The sequence below is a fragment of the Herpailurus yagouaroundi genome, unplaced genomic scaffold (genome assembly GCF_014898765.1).
Source record: "Herpailurus yagouaroundi ecotype Mexico unplaced genomic scaffold, PumYag 77, whole genome shotgun sequence".
In the NCBI taxonomy this organism is placed as follows: Eukaryota; Metazoa; Chordata; class Mammalia; order Carnivora; family Felidae; genus Herpailurus; species Herpailurus yagouaroundi.
This window is the reverse complement of record NW_024412388.1, coordinates 101,007,312-101,025,933: the sequence shown is the minus strand read 5'-3', so window position 1 is coordinate 101,025,933 and position 18,622 is coordinate 101,007,312. Positions and strand designations below refer to the sequence as shown.

Below are 18,622 nucleotides of genomic sequence, written 5' to 3'. Positions count from 1 at the left end.
AGCAGCCATCCTTGCTGTCCAAGGCCCACAGCAACTCCAAAAATAGCCCCCTATCATATTAGATCTTAAAATCTTCTGTTCTGGACTCTAGTCTTTTCCAGATTTTCAGGTATATTCCCTGAAATATCTTGCCAAAATAAACGTGGTCTCTTTCATGCTAGCCTGTGTCATTACTAGCAAGAGAAACCTGTGATCTGGCCTGAGACTTTTCTACAAGAAGTAGGCCCTAGCCCAAGTCTGAATTCAGTATCTCCAGGGGCTTATGGCAGTGGAACCCATTTTAGGAAGACTTCAAAAGGAACTAATGAAAAACAGTATTGTCCTATAAACTCACTAATCCTCCCCCAGTGAAATCCACCCTTCCTTATCAACTCAGCTTGGTGAATTACTGTACAAGGAACTCAGAAATGTACTGTGAGGAGTAAAAAGATGATTAAGAAAACTAGATGATTGTCCCCCGTCTTGAAGAGCTCTTTGTATAGAGCATATAGAGTGGAGGGCTGGGGCAGAGATAAGAAAAATGGGTAAATAACTATAATAATTGGTAAAGTGTATCAAATGCTTTAAGAGAAATACACAGTGATTTGGGGATTCAGAGGGAGAGAGAGATAACATCCAAATGCCTAGAGAGGGGACGGATAGGAAAGCCCCCATGGAGAATTTGGCATTTGAGAAAGGCCTTGCAAGATAGGCAGAAAGTATCCCGAGGTCTCCTGGCCTGCACAGGCCTTCCTTGGACACTTCATAACACGTGTTTATATTTGTTTGAGGCACAGATCTAGAGCCAGACCTGGACAAGTATAGTGACCTAGGCAAGGCAACCTGACTGGGCCTTAGTTTCTTCATCTTAAAATGGGGATTCCTAGGGTCATATCAAAGGGACACCGGAGCCAACTGAAAGGGCTTCCAATGGCAAAGCTGGAACAGTCTGAGCAACCATAGAGACAGCATGGTATTAAATTAGAACTCCAAGTACAAAACAAACATGCGAGTCCATACTTCTATAAATATGAGGGAGACGGCACAAACCTTTACAGATGAATTCCAAATAATGTATTTAGATCTCCCCACTCCTGGAGGTAGAGCTTAACACTTCCTCCCTCCCCCATGACCACACATAGTGTGTGTTTTTCTCAGGAAGTCCAGCTTCCAGAGAAAACTGCCTCAGCCGGGTGATCAAAGTTAACCTCATCAGTGATAAGTCATGTTGATAGCATGCCTTCTGATGTGACATGATGAGAAGGATACTCTTCCTCCCACCGTCTTCCTCTCCAAAACCCATAGCACCAATCTAATCATGAGAAAAGCATCAGACAGATTCCAAGAGAGGGGCATCCCACAAAATATCTGACCAATACCACTCAAAACTGTCAAGATCAGGAAAAACATGGAAAGACTGAGATACTGTCACAGGCCAGAGGAACCTAAGAGGCCGGGAGGACCAAATGCAATATGGGATGCTGGGGAAGAAAAAGGACATTAGTGGGAAAACTGGTGAAATGCAAACAAAGTCTGGAGATAAGTTAATAGTTATGTACCAGTGATGGCTTCTATTAAAACTACATAATAGTTATGTACCAGTGATGGGTTTCTCTGGCACATTTTGACAGATGTGCCACGGTTATTTAGGATGTTAACATTAGGGAAAATGGGGTGAGGTGTATACAAGATCTCTGTGCTATCCTGGCAACGTTTCTGTAAATCTAAAATCATGCCAAACTTAAAAGCTTATTTTTAAAATGGTGATAATAGATATCCTTGTAACTGTTGTGAGGATCAAAAGAAATAATGTCTGGAATTTGGTACCTGACACAGAGAACACCCTCAATAAATGGTGGTTCACTGTCATGTACACTCAGTTCCTTACATCATCTCCCGGGAGCTCATTCCCTGCCTGCTGGGAGGGGATGAGTCTCATCTCCCCTGCTAGATGGCAGACTCTTTAAGGGCAAGGCAAGGTCTTTCCTTGTACCACTCACTCAGTTCCAGCACAGTCCCGGGTGAAGGAAAGTGCTAAATAACTTAATAAATTATATCCTGGCATAATAAGCATTTTACAGTCAAAAGTCCAGGACTTAACATTTTTCCATAAGTATCTTTCTGCCTGAATATTAGAAGAAGCTAGTCTTAATTTCCAAGTTCACTTACCTCCCCAAGAAGGAGAACTATCTTAGAAGAAGACAAATGCCTGCCTCTACCCCTGGACACCAGGGCTGGAGAGGCTCCACCCAAGAAAATCCAAACCACCATGATGGGAAGGCCTGTATATGGAATTTCTGTGGGCGACAGGTGAATGCTGTTTGTTTTTTCCTTCTCCCTCCCCCTCCCCACCCTAACTTTATCCTCCAGGCAGAAAAATACATAAAAAAATCCAAGAGGCTTCACAGGTACCTGAGAAAATGCCCAATTTCCTTAAGGGATACACTTTCTTGTGATCAACTTTATCCTTTATCTTTAAAGGGATAAACTGGAACTCATCTTAGTTGGAGAGATTTGCCTGTTATAACAATGATACCTAAAACTTAGGTCTTGGCCAAAGGGTTGTGTAAATCTTTACTGGAAACTACTATACAATGGGCCATGCACAGACAGCCCACTGGGGAAGTACTGAGTCACTTCAGTGGTGGAAATGACTGTGTTTTTAAGACCTTGCACTTCAAAGGCTATATTGTTTTATTGGTATGACCTTGACATCTGCCCCTTTCAACCCTGCAGCCTTCAGCATCCCAGAGGTGAACGTGGACTATAATGCCAGCTCAGAGAGCCTACGGTGTGAGGCTCCCCGATGGTTCCCCCAGCCTACAGTGGTCTGGGCATCCCAAGTTGACCAGGGAGCCAACTTCTCAGAAGTCTCCAATACCAGCTTTGAGCTGAACTCTGAGAATGTGACCATGAAGGTTGTGTCCGTACTCTACAATGTCACGATCAACAACACGTACTCCTGTATGATTGAGAACAACATTGCCAAAGCCACAGGGGATATCAAAGTGACAGGTGGGTTTCTCCATGCTTTTTGTACACTTTTCGTATGGGTTTCCTGGGGGTGAGAATCAAATCTGAATTAAAATCTAATTTCTTTAACAGATATATTATGTATCAGGGAACGGAAAGCTCTAGAGTCCTCTTCATGGAGACCTTAGCCACAATTATAGTGAAGAAGCCTAACACAAGACAATATTTATGGCACATAGGTCAAAAATTGCAATGAGGCTTCATCTTGTATGCCTTCTCATTGACTGGGGGTGGTTCCCTAGAAAGCAGTATTTAGGAATCTGTGGCCCTAACTCAGTAGGTCTGCTTTGGTGAAGCCATGAGGAAAATGACAATTATTTGACATCTTTGACATATTCAGCTGGTGATCTACATGCCTAGCCCCCCAAAACTGATTTGGTTCTAGCCTGCTTTTGAGAAGACTTTTTTAGGGTCTGACTTAGTCTTATTCAGCCCATCTAGGACTGGCTCATGATCCCACTAACACTGGCCTGGGATTTATCTGAAAGCTCTGGCATTAAGTGGCCTCCCAGGCTGACACGACCAAGACTCAGAGAGGCCCAACATGCTAGTTTCCCTGCTTTCATGCACACACACACACACACACACACACACACAAAACCTAGGGTTAAGCTAGTGTCTAGAAAATGTACAGACTGGATTATGACTTTTAAGACCGTCCCTACGGCAGCTGAATTAAAAATTCAGTCTAGAATGGAAGGCGTATGTCAGGAGCACTGCTGTCTCATATCCAGCCCAGAACCAGTGGAATACCTTGCACATTTAAGAGCCCTATCAAGAATGTTTGCTGAATTTAGCAGATCCTGCACACCGAGAAAACTGATTTGAGGATTAACACAACAATCTGCACAACCTGAACCACAGAACTCAGCAGGTACATGGCGCAGAGAGGTGAACCGGGGGAGAGAAGCCATGGAGGGCAGGGAGCTGTTTTTCCATCCAGGGAGACGATGGAGAATACAGGAAAAGCACTCCCCCTCAAAAACAGCTGGACAGAAAGCGGAAAAGTGGAAACAGCCGCAGGGACTGAACTGAAAAGGGAGAAAGGAGAGGAGAGGGTTTAAATTCCATTAAGACTATAAACAGGGAGCGCAGAGCCTGCAACTCCGCAGCTGATACCTGGCGGTGCTCCGGTGGGAAGGGTGAATCCCCAGGAGCAGAGTGGGGTCCGGGGCTCTTCGGGCCACACGGGGAGAGGCGGTTCCCCTGCTGGGAGGACATTCGGTAGAGGCTGTGCGGCCACCCGGTCCCAGTGGACCCCGGCGAACAATCGCATTCGCTGGTGCTGGAACAGGGTCGCTGGGGGTGAAGCCAGATGTGCATTGAGATTTTCCAGAATCCCTGAAACGCTGCTGCCACCCGATCGCGGGAACTTTCTCTGGGGCGGGCTGGCACCCAGCCCAGCCGCAGTCTCTGGGCGTCAGCAGCACAGTCCCGCCAACGTTCCTGGGGGCAGCGGCACCCGGCCGGTGCTCGGTGAGAGCCTCCCGCAGAGGGGCGGAGAGGTCAGAGCCGCGGTCCCTCGGAAGTGAGGGGTCGGGAAACACAGTCTCATTTGAGATAAAACTCAGGAGGGAAGTGCAGCCTGGCACCCTGATGGCTTGGTCACGCAGGGTATAAAAGCAGGGAGCCGCCACAAACCAGAGACAAAGGATGGGTGTGTGACTAGAGACGGGGTAGCTGGGTGACACCATTTTCGCCCTTCCCGCGCATGCGCATACGCACCTACAAACGCCACAACAATCCACCCTGGTAAGCTAAGCAGCCCCATCTAGTGGAGAACAGAGCCATTACACTGAGCCCCGCCCAACTGGGCCAACCTCGCTCTTCGAGAACATGACCAATCTCTCCACCTACTTAGTTTACGGACTATAAAGTACTTCATAGTTTGACTTCTAGGGGAAAACGGTGTAATTTCAATTGTATTTCAGTCTGTTCACTGGCCCATCTATTCATTTTTTTCCTTTATTTTTCTTTCTCTTTCTCTTTTTCATTTCTTCTTTTTCTTGAATACAGAAAGAGAAAAAATTTATTTTTACTTTCAATTTTTATTAAAAATATTTTTCTTTAATTTTTTTCTACTATATTTTTTAGTCTTGTGTAAATTTTTTCAAATTCTATTTTACTTCCATCTTATCATTTTATTCTATCTCAGTGTATTCATTTTTTCAAATTTTCAAACGATTTCTTTTTTTTTTCTTTCCCCTTTTTCCTCTAATCTATTAAGCCCCTTTCAACACCCAGACCAAAACACACCTAGGATCTAGCACCATTTATTTGATTTTGTGTGTGTGTGTTTGTTGTTTTTAATTTTTTAATTTTAATTATTTTAATTTTAATTGTTTTTAATTTTTTTACCTAATTAATTCCTTTTCTCCCTTCAAAATGATTAAACAAAGGAACTCACTCCAAAAGAAAGAGCAGGAAGAAACAACAGCCAGGGACTTAACTAACACAGACACAAGCAAGATGTCTGAACCAGAATTTAGAATCACGATAATAAGAATACTAGCTGGAGTTGAAAATAGATTAGAATCCCTTTCTGTGGAAATAAAGAAGTAAAAGCTAGTCATAATGAAATAAAAAGTGCTATAACTGAACTGCAATCTTGAATGGATGCCACAGCGGCAAGGACTGATGAGGCAGAGCAGAGAATCAGCAATCTAGAGGACAAACTTCTAGAGAATAATGAAGCAGAAAAAAAGAAGACTGAGAAAAAAGAGCACGATTTAAGAATTAGAGAAATCAGTGACACATTAAAAAGGAACAATATCAGAATCATAGGGGTCCCAGAAGATGAAGAGAGAGAAAAAGGGGTAGAAGGGTTATTTGAGCAAATCATAGCAGAAAACTTTCCTACCCTGGGAGAAGACACAGACATCAAAATCCAGAAAGCACAGAGGACTCCCATTAGATTCAACAAAAACCGACCATCAGCAAGGCATATCATAGTCAAATTCACAAAATATTCAGGTAAGGAAAGAATCATGAAAGCAGCAAGGGGAAAAAGTCCTTAACCTACGAGGGAAGACAGATCAGGTTTGCAGCAGACCTATCCACAGAAACTTGGCAGGCCAGAAAGGAATAGCAGGATATATTCAAAGTGCTGAATCAGAAAAATATACAGCCAAGAATTCTTTATCCAGCAAGGCTGTCATTCAAAATAGAAGGAGAGATAAAAAGTTTCCCAGACAAACAAAAATTAAAGGAGTCTGTGACCACTAAACCAGCCCTGCAAGAAATTTTAAGGGGGACTCTCTGAGGGGAGAAAAGACTATATCTAAATATATATATATATATATCAAAAGCAACAAAGACTAGAAAGGACCAGAGAACACCATCAGAAACTCCAACTCTACAAGTAACATAATGGTAATAAATTCATATCTTTCAGTACTCACTCTAAACACCAATGGACTAAATACTCCAATCAAAAGATGCAGGGTAACAGAATGGATAAGAAAACAAGATCCACCTATATGCTGTTTACAAGAGACCCACTTTAGACCTAAAGACACCTTCAGATTGAAAGTAAGGGATGGAGAACCATCTATCCTGCTAATGGTCGACAAAAGAAAGCCAGAGTAGCCATACTTATATCAGACCATCTAGACTTTAAAATAAAGACCGTATCAAGAGATGAAAAAGGGCATTATATCATAATTAAGGGGCCTATCCACCAAGAAGACCTAACAATTGTAAACATTTATACTCCAAATGTGTGAGCACCCAAATATATAAATCAATTAATCACAAGTATAAAGAAACTCATTGATAATACCATAACGGTAGGGGACTTCAACACCCCACTTACAACAATGGACAGATCATCTAATCAGAAAATCAATAAGGAAAAATGGCTTTGAATGACACACTGGACCAGATGGACTTAACGGATATATTCAGAACATTTCATCCTAAAGCAGTAGAATATACATTCTTCTCCAGTGCACATGGAACATTCTCCAGAATAGACCACATACTGGGACACAAATCAGCCCTCAACAAGTACAAAAAGATCGAGATCATACTGTGCATATTTTCAGACCACAATGCTATGAAACTTGAAATCAACCACAAGAAAAAATTTGGAAAGGTTACAAATACTTGGAGACTAAAGAACCTCCTACTAAAGAATGAATGGGCTAACCAAGAAGTTAAAAAGGAAATTAAAAAGTACATGGAAGCCAATGAAAATGATAACACCACAGCCCAAAACCTCTGGGATTCAGCAAAGGTGGTCATAAGAGGAAAGTATATAGCAATCCAGGCCTTCCTAAAGAAGAAAGAAAGGTCTCAGATACACAATCTAACCTTAAACCTTAAAGAGCTGGAAAAAGAACAGCAAATAAAACCCAAAACCACCAGAAGACAGGAAATACTAAAGATTAGAGCAGAAATCACTGCAAAGGAAACAATCAACAAAACTAAAAGGCAATCAACAGAATGGGAAAAGACATTTGTAAATGACATATCAGATAAAGGGCTAGTATCCAAAATCTATAAAGAACTCACCAAACTCCACACCTGAAAAACAAATAATCCAGCGGAGAAATGGGAAGAAGACATGAATAGACACTTATCTAAAGAAGACATCCAAATGGCCAACAGACACATAAAAAGATGCTCAATGTCACTCCTCATGAGGGAAATACAAATCAAAACCACACTGAGATACCACCTCAGGCCGGTCAGAGTGGCTAAAATGAACAAATCAGGAGACTATAGATGCTGGCGAGGATGTGGATAAATGGGAACCCTCTTGCACTGTTGGTGGGAATGCAAACTGGTGCAGCCACTCTGGAAAACAGTATGGAGGTTCCTCAAAAAATTAAAAATAGATCTACCCCATGACCCAACAATAGCACTGCTAGGAATTTACCCAAGGGATACAGGAGTGCTGATGCATACGGGCACATGTACCTCAATGTTTACAGCAGCACTTTCAACAATAGCCAAATTATGGAAAGAGCCTAAATGTCCATCAACTAATGAATGGATAAAGAAGATGTGGTTTATATATACAATGGAATACTACTTGGCAATGAGAAAGAATAAAATCTGGCCATTTGCAGCAACGTGGATACAATTGGAGAGTGTTATGCTAAGTGAAATAAGTCTGGGAGAGAAAGTCAGATCCCACGTTTTCACTCATACGTGGATCCTGAGAAACTTAACAGAAGACCATGGGGGAGGGGGAAGGGGGGGAAGTTACAGGGAGGGAGGGAGGCAAACCATAAGAGACTCTTAAATACTGAGAACAAACTGAGGGTTGATGGGGGGTGGGGGAGAGGGGAAAGTGGGTGATGGGCATTGAGGAGGGCACATGTTGGGATGAGCACTGGGTCTTATATGGAAACCAATTTGACAATAAATTATATTTAATATAAAAAAAAGATTAGAGCAGAAATCAATGCTATCGAAACCCAAAAAAACAGTAGAACAGATCAATGAAACCAGAAGCTGGTTCTTTGAAAGAATTAACAAAATTGACAACCCCCTAGCCAGTTTGATCAAGAATGTTTGCTGAATTTAACTGAATAAATCATATTTCTGTCAGTTTACTTTTTAATTTAAAATTGTAAATATGAAAAAGCAACCTGTGGCATGGGAGAAAGTATTTGCAAATCATATATCTGATAAAGGGTTAGTATCCAGAATCCATGAGGAACTTCTACAACTCAACAACAACAACAAAAATCAAATAACCCAATTAAAAAAATGGACAAAGACCTTGAACGGACATTTCTCCAAAGAAGATACAAACAAATGGCCAACAAACGCATGAAAAGATGCTCAATATCACAAATCATCCAGAGAAATGCAAATCAAAATCACAAATCGCCCCACAACCATTAGAAGAGCTAGTATCAAAAAAAAAAAAAAAATCCCAGGAAAAAACAAGTTTTGGTGAGGATGTGAAGAACTTGGAACCGTTGTACATGTTGATGAGATTATAAAATGGTGCAGCCGCTCTAGAAAACAGAATGGAGATTCCTCAAAGAATTAAAAATAGAACTAGCATGTGATCTAACAATACCTTCTGTGTATATATCCAAAAGAATTGAAAGCAGGTTCTCAAAGAGATATTTGTTCACCCATGTTCATAGCAGCATGATTCACAATAGACAAGAGATGGAAACAACCCAAAATGTCCATAAGAGATATATGAATAAACGAAATGTGGTGCATGCATGCAATGGAATATTACTCAACCTTAAAAAGGAAGGAAATTCTCTCACATGCTGCAAAGTGGGTAAATTTTCAGAATATCATGCTACATGAAATAAGCCAGTCATAGAGAGACAAATCCTCTATGATCCTACTCATATGAGATATCTAATGGAGTAGTCAAATTCATAGAAATAGAAAGTAGAATGGTGTTTACCAGCAGCTTGGGGGAAGAGAAAGGCAAAGGGAGTTGTTTAACGGGTATAGAGTTTCAGATTTGCAAGATGAAAAAGTTTTGGGGGCGCCTGGGTGGCGCAGTCGGTTAAGCGTCCGACTTCAGCCAGGTCACGATCTCGCGGTCCGTGAGTTCGAGCCCCGCGTCAGGCTCTGGGCTGATGGCTCAGAGCCTGGAGCCTGTTTCCGATTCTGTGTCTCCCTCTCTCTCTGCCCCTCCCCCATTCATGCTCTGTCTCTCTCTGTCCCAAAAATAAATAAACATTGAAAACAAAAATTTAAAAAAGAAAAAGTTTTGGAAGTCTGTTTCACAATAATGTGAATATATTTAAAACTACTGAACTGTACATTTAAAAATGGTAAAGATGGTACATCTGTGATATGTTTACCACAATAAAAAAAGTACCTAACCAAAAAGAAAAAATCATACATATGAGAAAAAGAGAGCTCTTCCGCCATCCTGAGGAACAAATTGGTGACTGTACTAAATAGACTGCAACAGAAAACCAGCTCAAACAGGCCTAAGGTAAAAGGGAAACTTAATAAAAGAACATTAGGGTACCTTGTAGAACCAAGGACACAAAGTGCGGTTTGGCTTCAGGAAGGGCTGGAACCAAGAATTTAAACTCTATTGGGATTGTCAATTCTCTAGTCTCTCTTTACTCTCTAATTTGGTTTCTCTTCTTTTAGTCTATAGGGCAGAACGTGAGTGCCAAGAGTTCCTAGTTTAAAAGTCTCTCTCACTCAGTAGAGTAACCAGAGTGAGCCTTAATCCCTCAGTCCTATCCTACATTCTCAGAAAGGCTCAACTTGGGTCAGCTGCCCACACACAGACCAATGGGATAGTACCTGATGGAAGGCCTTCCTAGAAGGAAAGGGGGGAATGAAGCATTGGGCATTTAGAACAACGGGTGTTAACACCAGTATCTCAGTTCAGATCTCAATAAATATCTCCAGACTGTGTAACTAATGCCTTCTAATAGAAAGGACAATAACTGAACAAACTGCAGAAATTGAGCACACGTCTTATTCTGTGAGCAGATTCTTTTTCCACACGTGTTTATTGAATGCATTAGGACAAGTGTCCCATGTATCAGTACTAGGACTGACTACCATATGGCAGCATGACATAGCTCAAAATTCAGAAAATTAACACAATTCCTTCTTGCCATGTACAAAGTAATGACTCCATACATGTTTTTAAACAATCGGATGAGACCATGAAGTTTATATCCTGTGTTCTCTGACTATACTGCTAATTTAGGCCATTCATTCAGCAAGTATCTATTGTGTGCCAAACATGTACAAAGCAGTTTTTCAAGCCCTATGAACTACTGAGATGAATAACACAAATGTCATAAGAGAGGTCAGTCACGGTGTAGACGTGGCGTCTAGGGGAAAGCGCTAATTATGACTGTGGCTCAGTAGACGAGGCAGAGTTCAAGCTAGGCTTTGAAGGACAAGAAGAATGGTTTTGATAGAGTAGGAAAGTAGGAAGTCAGGAACCTATGGCAGCGGTCCAGGGGAGAAACGATGAGGGCTTCACCTGGGGCAGTGAGAGTGGAAAGGAAAGAGGAAGAATCAAAGGTTAATGAAAAAAACGATCTTGGTGACACAAATAGGATGGACGACAGCAAGAGCGAGTCAAAATGCATCTGATATTTCTACCCAGCTTGCTTAGGACGTTAGTAATGCTGTCGACAAAAAACAAAAAAAAAACAAAAAAACAAAAAAAACCTAAAACACAGGAGAAGACACATGAAGACGAGGGTTCTAGAGATGTGGAGCTGACAAGGCCCATTGTGCACACAGGTACACATGTCCACTGCTTAGCACATTTTCCAGCATGTGACAGCATTCTCCCCCAAACTTTCAACTCTACTCTACATTTTTCCTCCCATGACCAGGGATCCCCATCAGTGTAACCCTTCTAGCCTCTCTCTTCTCTCCCTTCCTCCCCTTCTTCCCCGAGGAGGAGGAATTAATTTATCTGATGGGTGACCTTAATAGGAGAAGCTAGACACAAGGAGTTTGGCTCCATTCTTTCCTTTCCTCTCTAGCTAACCCCCAGGAAGTCTACATTCTATTCCGCTCCTCTAAGCCACCAGTTTTTCCCAAGCGCAATCTGCCCTTGTGACGGGAAGCCTGTCCCTGTCTGGTGCTGCCCGTCCCTGGGACAGCCGGGGCTGCAGCCCATCTGCCTGAAGACGAAGCTTCATCTTTTATTGTCGCCCTTGCCAGTAATAAAGGTGCTATTCTGGTCTTCCAGCAGCCCCACTCTTTTTCTCCCATCCTTTAATTGATCCAGAACTCAGCTGCGGAAGAGAGTGGGGCTTTTGTTTGTTTGTTTTGTTTTTTTACTGGACTCCTTTGAACCCCAATGGCGGGTGCTCAAAAAATATTTACTGAATGATTAAATTTTTAACTGACATATTCGGTAGCAGCCGTAAATCCAGATGTGGAACTCGGGACGGGGGTTCACACTATGGAGGTGGGTCTGGAAGCGATCATCAGCCTGGCGGAAGTAAAACTTACTGGGCTGGAGTGGGGTCACTGTTATTGTTGTGCCAGGTGATACCTCCTGAGTGCTTAGTACGCGCCAGGTCCTGTTCAAAGTGCTTTACACGTATTAACTCACTAATCCTCAGAAGTTGTCTAGGGAGTAGGTTGTTATTATTTTTAGCCTGGTTTTATAGGTGAAGAAACTGAGGCATGTACAGATTGAGTAACTTGCCTAAAGTCACACAGCTAGCAAGTGTCACTGCTGGAATGAACTAGATGAGACTGGGGTGTCTAGGAAGGAAAGAGAGTAAAAGAAGAGTAATTTCATTTCTTCACTTCTACCTTTCTCTGCTTCAAGATGAGGACGATACTTTCTCAACGCTTTGTAGTGCTGTGAGGAAGCAAAGGACACAGAGCCTGCAAAGGTGCCTGCCTACAGGAACAAATACGTCTGAAAACAAACACTGGCCATGACTGCTCACCCTATTCATTCTTTGCTGAGCAGTAACAATCTCTGTATTGGCATTGTTTTTCATTTGGCTGAGTGTCCGCTGGAGTGGACCACAGAATGGAACTTCCTTTGAAGAAGGAGAAAGCTCAGATTTTAAGCCAGTTTCGAGGGGTAGAGAGTAGGGTACAGAACTGCCCCCCAACTGGGGTATAAGGTGTACTAGAAACAACTTGTTGAGTCTTTCAGGTACGTTTCTCTGCTACCCAGCCATGCGAAGAAGACCTCCAGCTTTTCCTCTGTGACCCTGAACTTGTTTCTGTTCCTTTGTAGACTCGGAGATTAAAAGGCGGAGTCACCTGCAGCTGCTGAACTCAAAGGCCTCCCTGTGTGTCTCTTCTTTCTTTGCCATCATCTGGGGACTCCTGCCTCTCTCCCCTTACCTGATGCTCAAATAAGGTGCCTTGGCCACACGGAAACATGCACAGTCACTGGTACGACAGGTGAGATGAATCACGAATGGGGTGGGGGTCGGTTCCGTGGGTGCTGGTGTTCCTCACACGAGGCAAGCAACCTCGGGCGTCAGCCTCAGAGAGAAACACTGGACGGTGCCAGGCCAGTGGGCACTATTCCCACCGGTATTGTGAAAGGTAAATGTTTGTGAACAAAGAGTGTAGCTCTCATTGATATGCTTAGGGCAGAAAACAACGAGGCCATTCAAATATTTGTGTAAATTCAAACATCTTTTCATTTATTGAGTCACCCATCCACAAGGCAAAAAGAGAAAGAGAAAGAGATGTTTGGCCCCGAGAGCTCCCCTGGATTTCACCGTTATTTTCCGAAGCATCATGACATGGACATCATTGCTCCCACAAGTGACCTCCTCCTACCCCCCCCAGCAAATCTCCTCTTGACCAGAAATTTGACAAGTGACTCAGCAACCAGCCTCCCCTGTTGAGGCTTCTCCCTGTCACCTCAGTCCTCCGGGTCCTATCACTGGCAGGACGTTTCTCTCTGAATCACCTTCTGCGTGTGGAATTTGTACACGGCTGAGCTCATGAAGCTCCAGTCGGCACGACCACATTCGGTGGCATCACCACCATGGGCCCAGGCTCACAACCTTAGAGCTATTTTTGTCCCCCGTGGCCTTCGTGTCCATTTGCTACCAAGCCCTGCAGCACTGTCCCATGTTGTCCCTCAGATTGACCCTAATCCAGCCTTCATTGCTTCACACACCAGCCTAGTTCTAAAACCTTATACTTGCTCCTTCCTTTCCCTGTTTCCGGTGATGGGAAACAAGATAGCAAAATACAATTATTCAAATGCCATTCTCATCACAGCCCTCCTTTGCTCTGGGACCTCAAGTGACTCTCTGGGCACTGTTACGTCAAAGTTGAAGTCCTCAGCCATGCGGTCACAGCTCTCTAATGGTGTCTTGCCCTGAACTTCCTCCTCCTCTCAGCTGCCCACTCCTCTCTCTGGCTCTGCTCCCTCTCTTCACTGCTCCTTCCTGGAGGTGCCCTCTGCTCTATGGTGACCCAAATCCATGCTTCCTTCACCCATTTCAATCGAGTGCTTCCCAGCTTATGGCCCACTTTCCTGATGGTCCCTTTATTCCTCCACATCCCCTTGGCAAGCATGAATAATGTATGATATCTTCCACTCTCTAAGGCACATCCACTCCTTGCCTAGATTGTTAAGTAGGGCAGGCGAAGCTCTGTTGATCTGCTTTTCATTCTTTCTCCTGCTCCAAACACAACCGCGCAGTGCACAGAAAGGATTCTCTGTAAGGAAACCAGCCAGTTCCCGCCTCCACCGCTGCCAGCGGAGGGAGATTTCCCTGAGGAAACTCTCTCTTGAGGATCTCACTAGTAGAAGGAACGCTTTCTTCTTTCCTTCATGCCCCACAACACTGTAAATACATTTTTAATATCCTGCAACTAGATAATCTGACCTATAAAGTATAGCTTATTCATCTTTACCTTGTATTCCCTTCAAGCAGTAATTTGCAGGCTTTTTTAAAAGCCGTGACATACGTGTAGGGGATAATGTTCACATGCAGTATGTATAGGTTATATACTGTTAACTGATTAGCTCTTTCTCCCTAGAACTATGGAGGGATAACCTTGAAATATTTTGTTTAATAACCAAATAGATCATTATTTATGACACACATTATAAGTGACGGTTGGGGAAGGTCAATGAAAAGACGTGACTGTCAGTTGACCTATGAGCTAGACCCGGGTGATCAGAGGTTCCTCACCTCCTCCTCTGTCCTTGGAATGAGGTTCCCACTTGCCTTTCCCACTCCCAGAGGCTGCTCCAAGAACATGGCCTTGAGATGATGATGTGGTGTTGAGAACACCTTGCACAGTATTTGAACCTCCTGAAGGCCCCTTTATGTATAAAGATTTGCAGGGATCCACTCATCTTGTTGTCGCCCATGACAAGCCTCATATGTAAGTGCCCTCTGCTCACTGACACTGCCACCTACCAACCTGGAGTAACCGGCCTCCTTGGATCTCTCCCTGACCTACATGTTGAGGGCAGGGGGCGAGGGGGGGGGGGGAGTGGGGGAGGCAGTGTCGGATTACACCCAGGAAGCTCTGAGACAGCTGCCAACCAACACGGGTCACAACACTTTAGGTCACATGCTTTCCTTGGTTGGAAACTCAAGCAGAAGTCATCTTTCTGCTTCTACCCAGGAGCCTCATAGTTCATCTCTCAGTTCCTGTTTGCTCTAAGGATGATCCCCTCCCTTAAGAAGAGACTCAAGCCATCTCCTTTCCTCCAGCAACCCATGGTACCATGTGGTCTTGGTGGAACACCATCAAAATACAGAATAACCAGCCCATTTCTGAACAAGAGATACCCATATACAGGGTCAGAGACCATCAGTTCTCAATAAATGTTTGCTGAATGGTTGTAATGATAGCCTATTTCTGTTATTTTCAGAAGCCCAGGAATCTGCAGAAGTATTTCACCACAAGATATGACCTAGTTTTATATTTCTGGGGGGAAATGAAATTTGGAGTGAACAAATAAGATCAAGAAGCAAAAAAAAAAAAAGCCAAAAGCAACCCACGGAAGACTCCAAGATGAACAAGATAAATCTATCTTCAAAGATGTATATTTAAAGCTGGGAACATAATTCACCTGAACTGGAAATGTGTTAAGACTGAGTAAAATGCATGTGGAGACAGGTGTATCCATACCTCAGGGACCTCCCCAGGGATGGACCTGCCCATCCAAGGAGTGAGAGGAAGGGATACTGTATCTCCCTTGTCTCTGAATCTTTATATTGCTGTAATGTTGCCCTAAAATCCCAGAACGTTCTGACTGCAATAGATCCACATCTTCTACTCTATGAATTAAACTGCAGTGGGTATAATATGAAGCTGCCAATTGGGTGTCCCTTCACAATTCAGAGATGGCTGAATTTTAGTGATGGGTCAAGTCACTTTTCATTAGGATGACCCAAGAGCGCCTTGGAATCTCCTTCCACCTGACAAATGCTAAAGAAATGTGGAGAAGGTCATAAATGTAACACAAAAATTATGACACGGATTTTCTAAATTACCTGAGCCTCTTGTTTTTAAAACAAACAAATGCCATTACATTTCCCAGATGATGTTCATCCTGAACGGTCCGGGAAAGGACCTCTCACCATCACTGTATATAGGACACTGTATCATCACGAGGTGTCAGGCTTCTGCTTTGTATCCTGTGTGGACGGCGATGACCTCAACTCTCAACAGCATCTAGAGCATGCTCAGCTACTCAACGATGGTGATTTTTCACACCCATCCCCACACACAGGGGACATCTGGATATGTCTGGAGACAACTGGAGGTGTCACAACTCGGGGGAGAGGGGAGGGTGCTACTGTCACGGATAGAACTCAGGGAGGTTGCTCAACATCCTACAATGTACAGGACGACCACCCACAACAAAGAATTACCTGGCCCAAAACGTCAGTCGTGCTGTCACAAGAAGCCCTGATGCAGAGTAGACAAGGATCTAGAAAAGAGGGGAGCAAACAAAGCTGTTTGCTTCCCACAAACAGGCCCTGTCCTCGGTCTCAGCACAGAGGTGTCAGCACAGACAGCCAGAGCTCAGTGTCAGGCAATCAGGCATTCCCGATGGGGTTGTCTTCAGCTGGGTCCTTTCCCTCTGTCCTAGTGTACAAATCAGGCTCTGTGAGATCGGCCTGCACTCCATCTCAAGTTCTCGTGCTCCAAATTTGGAGCTCAGGACCCTGCCTGGTCACACTTCAAATTAAGGCAACAAAAACATGTACCTTCCTTGAAACACACAGAGACTTCTGAAAGCAGGGGCGATGAACCTTTGAAGTGAGACCCTGAGGAGTGAAGCTCTGATCGAAAAGAATGTTCTGTTCACAACCCCCCTGCCCATACTCTTCATGTGTTGACCACTGGCCTCCCGGCACTTTGGACCCACCGTGACTGTATTACATTTTGTTATAGAAAACTTGATTTTTGAGTTCTGACCATTCAAGAGAATGATTAAATATGCATTTCCTATGCTGTTGTCTGTCTGGTCTGTCAAACAAAGCGAGTGTAAGGGAAGATGGATAAAAAGCCAGGGATCAAGTTCTGAAGATTAGAACGTAGCACATAACAGGCCTTCAACAAGTGTTTGCTGAATGAAAAGATAAATGAATAGGATGTGAGCACGGGCCAACTGGCTGGGACTAGTTACTTGAGGAAAGTCTATAGGCTTTACCAGCCTGCCATGTCTCTATCAGGGAAAGGTTTCAGTGGCTTGAGGCAGATCAGTTTGGGAGAATACATAAAGGTGGACAAACCCATTGCTCTAGTGTCAAAAAATCTGATTTTTACTATTCAGGAAGTATCCAATTCTAAATCTTAGAGGTTGGAGGACTTCAAAATCGTCTTTCCTAATCTCTTCACTTTTCAGATGAGGACCCAGAGGCCCAGGGGGAAGTGTGGATAATTGGCTATCGTCAGGTTACGAGACTTGACAAAAACTGCACTGGTAGTTGTTAGAGGGTTAAAATCTATAGAAAATTTAATTGCCAAAGGACACATTCTCAGGAAACTTTCAGAACGCTTCCCTGTTGTATTTCTAGCTTGGTCCCAATAGGCCTTCTGCAAGAGGAGACCAATGCCGAAGCAAACTGAGAGAGCAAACCGTGAAAGCATAAACACTCCCAACCCAGGTTCGTTCTCTGGCCTTGTCCATGAGCACACGGCAGATGCGTCAGACAACAGATGCATCATATCCACGAAAGCGCAAAGACCAGACTATGATACACACCGCAGACATCTGGGGAAGCTCACATTTAGATGCCAAAGGTTAAAACATGTCGGAAATATTAACACATTTGACCGACCAAGTCAAACTTCAGTGGACGTACTGGCTCCCAGCTCTACCCAGGCTGTTTGAAGATTTAAGCGCACGGTGGCCTCTGTACGTGCATTGTTAATTGGGGGAAGGGGTGTTCGTGGTTCACTACTGCATAATAAAACTTCTGCCCGATGGTATATGCAGTGTGCTTTGGTTCTATTGATGAAATGTAACTCACCAATCTCCCCCCGGCTGATGAAGTCTCTACCCATCCAACTGGCTGCTCTAATTGAGACGGTCTTACAATGTGCTCGAGCTCCTGGTTCCTCTTAACTTTGTCTTAGTTTCTCTTTCACATCAGTCATCTCCAGGAGCTTCAGTATGAAAGCCATGAGTGAGAATTTACAAGTCACAAAAACAAAGGCTTAGCTATGCTCTCTCCTGTCTTTCTTTAAATCCTACTTAGCCTCCGGCAAAAATTCTTCCCCCATGAAGCTGTTTCTGAGCAGTTCTACACGCCACGATTTTACTCTCACCTTTATACATGCAATTTAGCACAAAATCACACACTGTTTTGTCTATTGGTTTTCACTGCTGTGTACTTGGACTCCCTCGAAGATGATGACAAAATAAGGATGGGGGTCCAGGCAGCCCTTGGAAGGCTGCTATTAAAAGAGGGCCAAGCGGATAAACCCAGGAAGGCTTGCTTCCTGATGGTGTTTGCTGGGACAAAGCAGTTAAATCGCAGCCTAGAAGGGGGGTCTGCAGTAATCACTACAGGAGCCCAAGTGCTCACTGAAAGGTATGGCTCCCCAGGATAATGGTATGTCTGTGTCTTCTCAAAGTCATAGCCTGACCTTCAGCATTATCTCATCTCTCAGCACAAATCTAACTGTCTGGCCTAAGATGCATCCTTAGCATTTT

At 43.6% G+C, this 18,622-nt stretch overlaps 1 protein-coding gene across 2 annotated transcripts in view; it reads left to right on the top strand.

Annotated features, from left to right (window-relative positions):
- VTCN1 (V-set domain containing T cell activation inhibitor 1) overlaps nucleotides 1-16,911 on the top strand; it is a 63,883-nt gene extending 46,972 nt beyond the window's left edge. The window contains exons 4-6 of one of the 2 annotated variants that reach the window (XM_040471437.1): nucleotides 2,716-2,994; nucleotides 12,701-12,870; nucleotides 15,323-16,911. In XM_040471437.1, the coding sequence (XP_040327371.1) occupies nucleotides 2,716-2,994; nucleotides 12,701-12,825 (404 nt within the window). In that variant the 3' untranslated portion in view covers nucleotides 12,826-12,870; nucleotides 15,323-16,911. Of the gene's footprint in view, nucleotides 1-2,715; nucleotides 2,995-12,277; nucleotides 12,635-12,700; nucleotides 12,871-15,322 lie in introns of those variants that run through there. The other variant, XM_040471438.1, reaches the window with a different exon arrangement.
- Nucleotides 16,912-18,622: the final 1,711 nt, after the last annotated feature.